The 14081-nt window shown below is 30.9% G+C and overlaps 1 protein-coding gene across 1 annotated transcript in view; it reads right to left on the reverse strand.

Annotated features, from left to right (window-relative positions):
- Positions 1–14081, reverse strand: part of LOC149907534 (inactive tyrosine-protein kinase Dnt-like) — a 37884-nt gene that overhangs the window by 11387 nt on the left and 12416 nt on the right. Inside the window, exons 3-5 of the mRNA XM_090102563.1 lie at positions 7148–7275; positions 5355–5470; positions 4790–4920 (exon numbers count right to left, since the gene is read on the reverse strand). Coding sequence (XP_089958689.1) covers positions 4790–4920; positions 5355–5470; positions 7148–7275 — 375 coding nt within the window. The remainder of the gene's footprint in view (positions 1–4789; positions 4921–5354; positions 5471–7147; positions 7276–14081) is intronic.

The raw sequence follows: 14081 nt of genomic DNA on the forward strand, positions 1-14081 counted from the left end.
ACGACGCTGCCATAATGATATTAGATTGAAGCCGACTAAATGAAATATTAGGGATAATAGAAAAACTTTCAACGGATAGGGAGGGAGAAGTTATATCCAGGGGGGTTACTATGATGTCTTATAGCGGTATTCTTTCCAGTGTGGGAAAGTGATGGTGATAGACGATCTATATAGCGCTGTCAATTTTCCACTCTGGATATAATACTGCTTTAAGATTTCATGGTACGGGGGCAGGTACGCACTCAGATATCAACGGTTATTAAATACTTCCCCTTGTCTGAAACGTCTTCAGGTGGAAAAATTACGGGCTATCTATAGACTTTAATTGAATTTTAATATTGAAATAAAATTTTATGAAGATCTTAGAATTGACTTCACTCTGGAGTTTGCTCGTAATGAAATGTTTGTTTCTCAAGTGAATATAATTTTATGGACGGTTTGACGAGGATTTGATATTTATTAGTGGTTTAGTGAATCAGAATAAACACATTACAGCCTATCATTATATCTATAGTTGTAATTGTTTGTCAATCAAACATATCATAAGATAAGTATTTCTAGTATAGCACACAAGACAGCTTGCCTTTTAATTTATAGCCACCTATGGTTATCTCCTCAAGCAAAAACAGACTTCATAGTGGAATTTATTATGTTTCACAAGTACTTATCTCCAGCCGATAGATGCTACTAGCTACAGCCGATAGATGATAAACTTGCTGTTATTTCTAACATATTATAATAATGACAGCCTCCAAAAATTTTTTACTGGTATTTATTAGAGTATGAGTAAACAAAGAAAAATATAAAAACACGCGTAAAGAATCAGAAATACATATACATATAATACAACAAGGGCGATATTTCTTCGCTTTCCATCCGTTAAGGTTCAAGAAAACAAGGGTCCATAGCAAATACTATTAGTACAGGTTCGGTTGAAACAATATACTTCAATGTAGTGTTAGAGAACATTTTATATCACTCGTGAGATAAGAAAGGGATTTGTTGGAATTAAATAATGAATCTTGAGCTCGCAGCAAAGCTTTTCGTACCTTATCGAATACAAATGTCGCTTTTAAAGTGAGAAAATAAAGCGTTATTTTATTTATCAATGCTAATGCTAGGCGTTAAGTTTTGTATATTTAAAAGGACGTCTAGAAATAAAATTCAACCAAGAATAAACAGTTCAATAATGTCTAAGAAGAGTCTTCTTTGTATCATAAAAGAAGAGGTTAAAGTTTGAATTTACAAACAGTTTTTTGTGTTATTCATTTTTACACCATATCCTGTGTGTATTTATTACAAAACGAGAGTTGAGTTTACTAAAACATAATAAGTATATTATGAAGATAATAATACATCATAACTGATGACATGTGTGTACTGTGTAGTATACATTTACGTTATTTTGAAGATAAAATGAAATTATTTCGCTAGTATCATAATTGCCACTCATTTTTGCCAAAATTAAAATTATAATTTACTACGTGGAATTTTCTAGACCAATGCAGATGCAAATTTTCACAAAGTGAAAAACAAAATTTACACGGTACAGCGGATTTGCGTTAACTAGCTGTATTAATTCGGGACTAGGTAAAATAAAATAAAAGGGAACATATTTTATATGTATTTGCAATGTAAATTTTCTTTATGGACTAATATTTTTTGAGTCTATTTTTATATGTCTCTATTTATGTGAAGTATATCTTATAACACATCTTATACAAGAAATATTATAAGACCAATTGATAAGTTAATTTCATGTTACACCTGATAACTGAGTTTTGAGAACCTCCTCCTTTTTTGAAGTCGGATCAAAGAAAGCTCTTTGTTAAAATCTCTTACAAACAATCCAAGCTTTTACACATCATCTCAATCAATCAACGAACAAAATGATATTCCTATTCACTCCTTTATATCAAAAAGAAAAAGGAAACGTTTAAACACATAACTAGCACGCAAACATCCCGCCTGCTCAAATTGTACACCGTTGCAATAAAAATTTGATAAAAACCCAAATAAACTCGACGCTTTTCAGTTGAGGGTGCGAAATTTCCAAGTCAAATAACAGAACAATAGAACAATCGATACTTCCTTGTAAACACATTAAAATGGGGATGCGGAGTCTTCAGGACCCCTCATAATACGTCTTCATCCCTTGCAAAATATCCTGTTGCGTCTACACAATCGTCTACATGCTAATAACGGAGGGAGTGATTTGTGGAACGTAAACTTGTATCAGTTGAGCGAAAAATATTAGTAGGGGTTCGCGAGTTTGATATTAATATTGGCAAATTATTTTAAAGTGAACGAAAGGTAGGTTTATTAAGTACTAGTGCCGCCGCCCCGGCTTCGCCCGTGGTACATATTTCGCAATAAAAGGTAGCCTATGTCCTTTCTCGGGTATCAAAATATCTCCATACCAAATTTCATGCAAATTGGTTCAGTAGTTTAGGCGTGATTGAGTAACAGACAGACAGAGTTACTTTCGCATTTATAATATTAGTATGGACTAGCTGTGCTCCGCTGTTTCACCCGTATTGCTCCGCTCTTGTTGGTCTTAGCGTGATGATATAATATAGCCTATAGCCTTCCTCGATAAATGGGCTATCTAACACCGAAATAATTTTTCAAATCGAACCAGTAGTTCCCGAGATTAGCGTGTTCAAAAAACAAACAAACTCTTCAGATTTATAATATGCAATAAAGCATAGATTTTCCTTGATAGACATTGATTTCGTTAACTATTTTTTGCAAAAAAATTACTATATTCATTCTGTTTACTTTTGTTGGTGAATACACATTAAAAAGCATACACTTTGCTCATAAATAAATAAGAACACACATACATATTTTAATTAATTACTTTTTGCATTTAAATATTTACTGCGTGTTAAACAACAGTTTAAAATATCGCGACCACGAAAATTGGATGAGTTATTGAATTAATTTCTTTTCCCAATTAAGATAAGGAAAAATGTTTTATTTGTTAAAAAGTTAACACATTTTAATACGTGCAAGTTTTATAAGTTTAACCAAAAGCAGCACGAATAAACTAAACGTTCTAGTATTATATAAGGGTTTAATCTGCCACACTAGATAACAAGTCAAGTTTAACGAGCTTCATATAAAACCCAATAATAAGCGTTCACTATAAAACGCCTCAAGGGAAAACAAGGTCTAGTGTAATAAATGAAAATACGCTTTGCATGCAATTATTATAAATTCATGCCAAAATAGCGCCTTTATGCAGCGAAGTTGCGAAATATCGCAACAGCGTAATCAAGATCTTCAAACAAAACGCTCGACAGCAATATTTAATCGAGATTAAACAAACACGAATCGATGTTCGAAATCGATTTGTTATCAGATAATTATATTCGAATATTGTGTAGTTGTATGCTTTTCTGAATACGATAAAAACACCCTTGCGCGTTTCAAATTTATTGTTATTATTATTTCTGCAGACGAAGTGTTCGGGAAAAGTTCGGTTTTATTGCTTTATGTGTTTTTAGTATACAGCCAGTTGTTATTAAAGTGATTTGTAGGAGGGGAATAGGTATTTGAATAAGTCCGCGAATTGAAAGCATTGATTTTATAAGATGAGTGGGATTTTTTATGAGATTAGTTTCTATAATGTATATCTTCTTCTTTCTTATATATAAAAATGAATCGCAAAATGTGTTGGTAAGCGCATAACTCGAGAACGGCTGAACCGATTTCGATAATTCTTTTTTCATTATATTCCTTGAAGTACGAGGATGGTTCTTATGTAGAGAAAACGTAAATATTATGTACCACGGGCGAAGCCGGGGCGGACCGCTAGTTGCTAATATTTATGGATTCTTGGAAGAAAAGTAACTTGGAAAGTCTATAAAAAGTTATTCTATGATTTGTATGTTTTTTTATCTTATTTTATTCATATCGTGTTCTGGCAGAAACTAATAAGCAAATGGATTCTAAAACTTATATTATATAAAGTGCATTCTTAAATTTCAAAATAATTTAGAAAAGTGGACCGCTTCGTTTCAACAATAAACTTTTAAAGGTATAATTGAAGTAGAAGCTTTACCTAATTTAGATGTTCTTTCCCATATAATATTTTGTGGTTTTTCGTTAAAAATATAACAATAATTCTCAATACAATCCCAATTACATAAAACCACAACCCTCTTTCATAGAATTTACAATTGGAATGCCTATAATTTATCACATCAAAGCAAAACAATATGATTTTTCTTCATGAATGACTCGTAAATATATTGGGTCTGGTTATTTGAAGTGGTTAGGAAGGTGGAAACATATTATGACGGCTAACATAGCGTGGAGTGTTCGATAATCAGATTTTGTTAATGACTTTATGACTATCATTTTGAATAGTTTGTGTGTACAGAATATTTAAAAATACCTTAATTTTTAATTGGGTTGTTATCATCAATTAATTAGTTACCTATTATTTATACGAATGAAAATTAATTTAGTAATACAAGATAATAAAGATAGCACATCATACAATTTGGGAAGTCATAGTTTTTAAATTAATCTAGTTTGGTATAGAATTAGTATAGGCACGAAAACTTTTATGTAATAGTATGAAAATGAGAAAGAAAATCTTTCAAACGTTAATGAAAAGGTTTCAAAAATATAGAATAATATAAATTTAGGTACTAATGATTAAAACAAAAACTTTATCTATATCTTTATAGTTTTCCTCCATACAGAACAATCTACAGCCTCACATTTCAAACAGATATCAATTTTAAATATAAAAATGAAAAGAGAAACAACTTACCAGCTAAGCAGATTTTATTCCTCTTGAATAACAATCGAACGTCTTTATTCGCGCGATCCGCGGAAGAGATATTCAATTGTATTGAGACTAGAATCTCTTCGCTTACTACTCCCGTGCAGGGGAGGCGCACTCTGTAATAAATATGGATATATAATACTTATATGATATTTAATTATGCTTAGGTTTTAAGTGGGAATCGTGTAGGAAACTAAAAAAAATACATGTCATTTGTCTTGTCATTTGTCATTATATAGGAATGATGATTTCTATTGGAGTAAGAATTTTCAAAATCGTTTGTACGTTGTTTCAGTTTATTAAACATAACCTAACATTTTCATTGCGTCAACAAGTCCAAGATCAAGTTGTACATTTATGAAACATTTTCATACAGAAAAGATTAGTATTTTACAAACTCGACAAATTTATGTTAAGTGTTAGATAACTAATTTCAAAATATGTCTTGCAAACATTATGCTTATGTGTGACGTGCATCAGAGAAAAATTATGAAAACAAATCTGAAATTACGTAAATTAAACCAGTTTATACAAAAAAAATACAACATACCTAAAAGTCTGCAACGTGGTCGGCACGAAGCCTCTCTCGGAGATATTAACTTGCGGCGGCAGCATGGCGCTCCTTGCCGCTCTGACGTCATAGTCTATAGCCATCATGTATGGCAGCTAAAACAAATTTACATATTTATATTGTGTGTTGAGATTCAGTGTTTATGGAAGAAATGTTTGTGGAATATAGATTAAATGCCAATATTATACAAAGATAGAGTCTTGGCATATAGGAAAAATACATATAATAATAGAATTTTGGGAAAATAATTAAAATTAAAATAAGTAATTCGTAATACGGAAATAAAACTGGTCTAGTAGTATAAATCCCAAACCTCTTTATACAACCTTTTAGTATAGAAGAGCCATACAAGATTTATAAATATAATCGGATATAGCTTGCAACCATTTTTAATAATAAGTAACAACAAGCACGCTGACTTTAGTTAAGGGACTATAAAATAATTTTATTATAAAAGAATAAAAATAAATTCATTAAAAAGATAATTTCATTAAATACCTACTAACTCATTTATAAAACAAAGGAACTCAAGAGATGCTCAGTAAAAACATAAACTGATTCTTTATAAACGGGAAAAGAAATTATTCTCGTGAATTTAAATTCTAAACTAAGTATATAAATAAGTGTCGCTTAAGAATTTCTTTGAAAAACGACGGCTAAACGCGCGCCTTTGTTTTCGAAAATTAAATCTCTTGAAAGCTAAATTGAAAAGCGCGGGAACAACGCGGACAATTAAAATTGTGTTTTGAAACTGTTTCTGCACGAGTCACGATTTGTATTGTTTAAAATCTAGATCTTCGATATATTTTAATTAATGTGTTTTATTGTGCAAGTAATTTAATGTTTGTTATACCTACTCATATATTTTTCGTGCTTTATAGAGCCATATAAGTTACTTCTTCGATTAACACACATTTCCAAGAACATGTTTTAATTTGATCGAGTATAAAATTCTTATTTGTCAGAACTGTTTTGTCACAAATAATTCATACACGTATACAAACCAAAATCCTCAAAATAAGTTTAAGGACCTTAGAATAAAGCTTTATTGAAGACACCACTAAACCGATTTCGGTTTATTTAAATTATAACGAGATGCAAAGATGTGACAATCTTGCCTTGAATACGAATAATTTCAAACTTATTTCAGATACCAATTTCAGCTCTTATAAGCAATGTAAAGAAAGATATCAAACATACATAACATATAGATCATAACAGTATTATTTATTTATTTATTTATTTATAACACTTCATTGTACATAACAATATAGGAAATGTGGTAGATACAAATTAATGAGGTACAAAAATTATGCACAATAGGCGGCCTCATTGCTACACAGCAATCTCTGCCTTCAACCTGGTAGGAAAGGAAATGTAAGAAGAATAAGGATAGCGCAAAAAAGAAATAAAAGAAAGAATATAATTATTAAAAAAATGCCTACATACTACATAAACTACATATACTGTACATAGATATAAGATACCACATAGTTATATAAATATACTTGTATTATACACTACACAAACTACAATAATATAATATATTATTGTAGTTTGTGTAGTGTAGTATATATTGTTATATATATTATATATAACAATATATACCAAAATTATAATTATACATAAATTATTACTAATGCAACTATTGCATGGCTAGATAATGAACTTTCAACAGGGACTTAAAAGAACAGTGCGTGTGTGCACGTCGGATACTTTCCGGCGTGCTTATGTACTTTTATTATTATATGAATATGAACTAAAATACATACCGGTTTTCTTCCCAAAGCCTGCCACATGAACTCCAAATCTGCAATATGCGCCGGTACAGGCACTACGAAGCTTGTAGCATAGTTGTTAACAACCCCTTCCCTCACGTAGTATAGTTCTGCATCTAGGCCTGTGTAACAAAGGTTTTCATCAGAATATGAGAGATAGAGTATAGTAGAAAACATGTTTTAGATGGATGGAACTAACCTTAACTGGTAGAGGCTGAATTTTATACATAAGTTCATTAAGAAAATAAAGATATTTTTGTTCTTTTACATGTCTAGATATTTATCACGAGCAAACTAATTGTTCTTATGTTAAGAATAATCCGAAATCAATCAATTCATTATAATTCATATCGATATTGTAGATGTTTGTATTTATTTTATTTCAAATAACCAAGCACTTTTGTTTTGAACTTTTAAGATAAACATCTTTAATTTAATGTAATTTTTTTATTTTTACTTTAATATCATCTACCAGTATGTACTCATCCTTATTTTTATTATGAAATTATATTGAATACGATCAAATATTCGCGCTGTAAGACGATTTCAAAGACCTATTCGTAAGGAATGTAAAACATTCTTAACCAAATGCAAAGCTTACAAACTTAGCGAACTTTTCAAATTTACGTTTCATATTCACTTAAGGACTGGACTGGATGATAAACATTTATTACATCTGCAGTAGACATTCAAATGTAAATGCATGAAAATTCAACAAAATTTATACACCCGCATAAATGCATTAAGTTCATCAATATTTCAAATGCATTCGTATAAAAAATCTTATTATTCTAATTTTTAAAGTGAGTATCGAATCTCAAAGCAATTGACGCTCTATTCATAGGAAGTTAGGATAGAAAATTGCTTGGAATTTCTTCTGGGTTAGGTACACACAAAATGCATTGAGCAAATGGTGTGCTCCCCAGTGGTAGTTCGATTCCCGTGGGGCGACTGCGTCAAATTATCCAACTAACTCTATTTTCTTAGCCAGAGAAAAAAGCCCGGACAATTTTTGGTACTTTCACAACGGTGAACGAAGAAATTCACTACCAACCAATTTAAGAATATTGGAAATATCTAAAAACTGCAGACTTTACATTTCAGACATTTTCTAATGCATATCCGTGAACTCAGCAAAACTGTTGAAAATTGGAAATGCATACTTATATCCTAAGTAAGTATGTGAGGGAAATGAAAATGAAATTGAATATTATTTCATTTTATTTTTGCTGAAAAGTTTTTATAACGGAATTAAATGCAAAGAACAATTATTTATTAACACATTATTAAGATATTGCATAGCTTCTATCGCGGGCCTTGAGCGGGGGACCGAATCCAGAAATTCCGTAACGAAAAAACCTCACGCTCCCCACTCCGACGGGCGCGGAGGTGTGGCTTGAAGGCATAGCATGCAATAGCTTTACGGCGGCAGTCCCCGAGTGCCACACGTTTTTTTTTTTTTAAGCTTTTGTAGAGCATTATTATCAAGATTCATTCTAAAAATATTGTACATATTCAACAACCATTCCATTTTATAAGTACCTTACTCAGCTTGCGTCTATTAAAAAAAATTAACCAATAAAAAGACGCTATCACTCATTCAAAGGCGGCAAAGCGGACGCGACAGTCAAACGGACTGAATATGAAGTACCACTTTGCGATTGATGAATCACTACCCTCACACCCTTGCGCTAGACACCCCTTGTTGAGTACTGTTTATCTTATACTCTTATGTAACTACTGTCGTAGTTTCCATTGAGAGTAAAAGTTTATAGACTGATGTTTTCCTCGTGTTAGATGTCATTAAAATACGCAATACGCATAACTATTTTTATTCTTAAACTATTATTTATTTATGTCGAAAGCATATGTAAAAAGTTTTCACTCGAAGCGCAGATAGATAGAAGAAATTTGTGCAGTTAAAATAAGACGATTAAAACTTATTATTTCCAAAAAGCAGGACCATTTTTGATTATTTTGCAGAGGATCGTTTTATTTTCTAACTATCATTTATATCCGGGAACGAATTGGTGATGAAATGTTAATAAAGAACACTGAAATAAAATAGGTATAATTCCAGCTGTAAAGTTTAAAGGTCTCCAACGGCCGATAAAATGTATGTTAAAACGTCAATACTCCGATAGTGTGAACGAATTTCCAGCGATAAACGATATACAGTTTTACAAATGCTCGATACGATATGAATATTTTCATTTATTTAATTTTTATTTCTTTTCTATATAGCTTTCGGCTCGTTGCAAAGCCTGGTTATATTCTTTAATAGGTGTTCCCTGAATTGGATTTTATGCGCGTATTATTCGTTGAATGGGTCTTTTAATAATTTAAATGCTTTTTATTCAGGTATTCGACGCTTTTTAGCAAGCATGGTCATCCTCAAACTATATTCGAAACTGGGTTAAAATATAATTTATTTAACACATCACATTAATTTGAATCGATATTTTGTCAATTTCCCATTTAAAATATAAACAAAATGTACCTACCCTCTTTATTACTATCGAATAATAAACAAAAGTATTTCACCCCACCATAATTACTCCATTAAGATAACACCAGCCCCAAGGTAGGCATCAAATACAATTTGTCTCTTGAAACAATGCTTCTCATTATTAAAACTTACTAATGACAAGGGAATGCGTGGCGCCCGCAGCGATTCCTTTGTCTCGCAAAGGCGCTAATATGAACCTGTCTCGTTATGTTATACATGCCTTAACGAGACAGTATTAAGTAGCTGGTAATGAGCTCAGCGTGACGCTTTTGTAAGTTTTGCTAATTACCTCCTAGGTTATCGTTTGGATTTATAGTAAGTAATCTTTTGAGTCAATGCTATTTTTTTCATTGAAACATTTGCGACGACTCTACAGTATTATATTAAAAGTGATGCATAAAATTTTGACAAAATACACATTATATTATCTAATAATTATATGATATGTTATACAAAGCACAAGCCATGGTCATTGCCATGGCTTGTGCTATGTATGATTACGTCTTATAAAAAATAGTGAGCGTCATAATTTATTCATAGGAAAATCATCATATTATTATGTTAAGCTAATGTATTTTTTACTCTTACATTAAATTTAACATTTTCTCTTACATTAAATTTATTACATTACTTGGTCATGGAATCACAAAAATATATAACGTATAACTAATATCAATGTAGAGCGCTTGCAACTTGTAACCGTGCATTTACATCATTTACATCAAACGACCATAGAGCTAGAGCTAGAGCAAGAGCATTCTTTCGTGATCTTTTAGTGTAAACGAAAACTCGTATTGAGTGTTGTTCAGTATATTTAAAGCATAATCTTTTTGAATGGAATAAAAACAAGAATGCTCTACACCTGTATACACTAAAGGAATTTGACATAGTGGGGTTAGAATGAGCTCGTATGATGAAAATGCACCATAAGACGAATTGCTTTGGCATTCGATCTATTCTTTATCTGTGGGGGTTGAAGAAAAAGAAAATCACACAACTCAATATACTATTTAACTTTTAAATTAATACGACCACATACAGATCCTTTGCAAGTAAATTGGTGACTTTTAAAAAGCCCTACTAAATACGAGTAAATAACTTTGTTGGCCAGTAACATTATCTGAAACTTTTCGGCCCATCACACTACGCTCCAGTTACAGTAATGGCCCATTGCAGTGTAATTACAAAATGATACGACTGCATTACGCTTGTCATTTGGATCATTCTAGACCACTAGTGGGGAATTACCGCTGATGGTGGCATTATGTTTAAATGTTAATGACATAGTACTGATTTGGTGGTGTAATTTCTGGCTAGAAACATGCTAGAAACTATGACTTTTTCTTCCATTAAATTTATCTATTTTACAGTTGTAAGACAAGACTAATTTTGTAGAGGAAATGATAAAATATTCACATAATAGTCAACCAAAAATAAAACAGAATCTTATTATGATTATTTCTTTGAAAAATGTGTTACAATATGATGGTCTTAAAATATATTCCAACTTTTCGTTCAACAATAAATCATTGTGAATGAAGTTCGTAATGAAATACGATGTAACAGAGTATTGTGAATATTCGTAACAAGAGTTTATTTATAAACATTAAACAGAGCCTTGACTAAAAGATTCGTCGGATATTACAACACTAGCTGTGCCCCGCGGTTTCACCAGCATTGGTCCGCTCCTGTTGGTCTCAGGGTGATGATATATAGCCTATAACCTTCCTCGGTAAACGGACAATCTACCACCGAAAAAAATTTTCAAATTGGACCATAAGTTCCTGAGATTAGCGCGTTCAAACAAACAAACAATACTCTTCAGTTTTATAATATTAGTATAGATTACTTGTTAAATCCATAAACATAAAGCTTTGAATATATTCTCGTTGCAGGAACATTTATTAAATTGCGATAAAGGTGTATTTATTGTCTCTTTGTTTGGTTAACACGCGAATGCCTACTGGTTTGAATGTCTTTTTGTGGCTTATCTTGTTAGGGGCCTGTATATTATGAGTCTGGGAAAGATACGGCGCGTAAAGTCTACAATTTTGGCGTATTCGAGCAATTTAGGGGAATATTAAGTATTCATTCTCGTTTTGAATAATATTTCAATAAAATGAAATACTTTATTTCATCATTTCTCTATGATATCTGTGTTATGTGCCTTTCTGAAAGTTATTTTCAGATAATAATAACCTACATTTAAGACATTTTTCCTGTGTATTGTGTTTTACTCAACATTATGTATTCATTGTTTAATATTCTCGTAATCCGTACCAAAAAATAATTGAAATAAAATTTTATTCAATGAGAAAGCGTACTGAGGAAGATTTATACACCATCTTGCTTAACTTCTGTTATCATCGTAATAAATTTTAATTTACGTTTGACCTCATTTTCGGAAATCCTTATTCCGTATCTTCTTGGTACAAGGTAATTGAAAATTACTACCAGTTGCCTGTTTTGCCAATCTAAGGTGTATTTCACAACATTATATAAACTTTTCAATGGAACCGTCTTTGTTCGTTCTTCTGAATTAAGTTCATATCTTTCAGTCTTCAGTTCATATCTTTTATTTGAATTGGTCAAAAGTAATTAAATCCAGATAATTAAGTAGAATATAAAGTATTTTTTTTTTTTAATTTAGAGTTTTGGACTGAATTTAAATTTTTTTAGTATTATGCAATTTATTTATTATAACATACTCTACTTTTTAATTTTTAATTCAAATACCTCATTAGCATTACTATACACGAGTTAAAATGGGTCAAATTTAAAAAATATGGTTCACAGTGTGAAAAAGAATTCTTTCAAGCCCACGAAATTTTAACGGTGCTCGTTAAAATTTTAAATTATTGCCGGAGGAAAAAACCCTTTGATAAGTTTTTCTTCATTATTTTCTTAATTAAGTTACTTAATACAATTTGAATTCTTTGAGACCATCATTATATTATTATTTTTATAAAAATTCTAATGAATAGAAATTATGATACAATATTTATACATTCACTAACATTCACAAAAACATAATATAATATTTGCGAATGTTAATTTATACTTTTAAAAATAACGTATTATGATTATATTTTAAACAGTAAAAATTTCAAATTATACAAGAATCCATACTTATATTATAAATGCGAAAGTAGCTCTATCTGTCTGTCTGTTACTCAATCACGCCTAAACAACTGAACCAATTTGCATGAAATTTGGTATGGAGATATTTTGGTACCCGAGAAAGGACATAGGCTACCTTTTATTGAGAAATATGTACCACGGGCGAAGCCGGGGCGGACCTCTAGTTCAGAATAAAAGTCAAAGTGATGCTTAACGACAATGTCCGCATTATTTGCATAAAACTCTCTGAATATGTAGTTTAGCTGTCTATGAATGTATATTATGTAGCTTTAAAAATAAATCCAATAAAAACATGGACTTGCGTGCTCGTTAACCGACTTAAACCCTACAAAAGATGACATTGTGTTTGATTTTAAACAGTAAATTGCCTTCTTGTTTTTGCACTTGTAAAAATTATTAGCAGCAATATAAGTATGTTCACTTACAGAGAAATATAGGTTCAATAATCGGACTCAGATACAATCAATTAATTATTTCAATGCGTGATAAGAATACGTAGCCGAAATGTATTTTAACAATATAATGCTTCAAACACAATATACTGACAAGACTCTCTTTTCTCCAGATTTACTTGTAAATTACAAAATATAGGTACTATTGAACTACTCTTCAATACCGTCCTATATACATATTACGAATACATTTCACTTTATACAAGAAGAGCTCATTCATTCATGCATATTCAAATGTAGAGGAAAGTAATTTAGCTGAATTTCACAGGATCAATTCATGCCATAAAAAGTATACATAAACATGAAATATTAAGAAAGCCTGTCAAAGGTGTCAGCAAGTAAGGCTGTGGCCGACAGTCCTTTGAATGTTTTTTCACGGTAAAATTTGTGCTAATATAATGCCTTCATTTTATAAAGTGACTCATGAGTTTCTTTACGCATTTAATTTGTATAAGTAATTACGTTTATGAATTAGGTTTTTCGGATCATTGTGCTACGTAAGTTGTAAACTGTAATTGTATGGAATTAATATTAATTACTGTGATCCGAAGATATTCTTGCTTAAAAAAAAAGCTTTAAGTAGGAAAAAACTTCTTGATTGAATCTTTTTTCATCACGGTGTACAAAGATTTTGTTTACATCAGGCTTATTATCAGGAAAACCAAAAAAAGGTTCGTATAGTAGTAGGTAATATATTATAATACAATATTAAGGTTCTATAGGTATATATGTATATTCTTCTGATAAAATTGAACGATGAATATTCAATAAATATTTCTCTAAAAAAGTCTAAATCCCTCGTCACTACTAAAACTCATTTATTAGT

This window comes from Colias eurytheme, chromosome 6, assembly GCF_061535395.1.
Source record: "Colias eurytheme isolate Ceu_HAF_F1 chromosome 6, ilColEury1 Martin Lab GWU primary, whole genome shotgun sequence".
In the NCBI taxonomy this organism is placed as follows: Eukaryota; Metazoa; Arthropoda; class Insecta; order Lepidoptera; family Pieridae; genus Colias; species Colias eurytheme.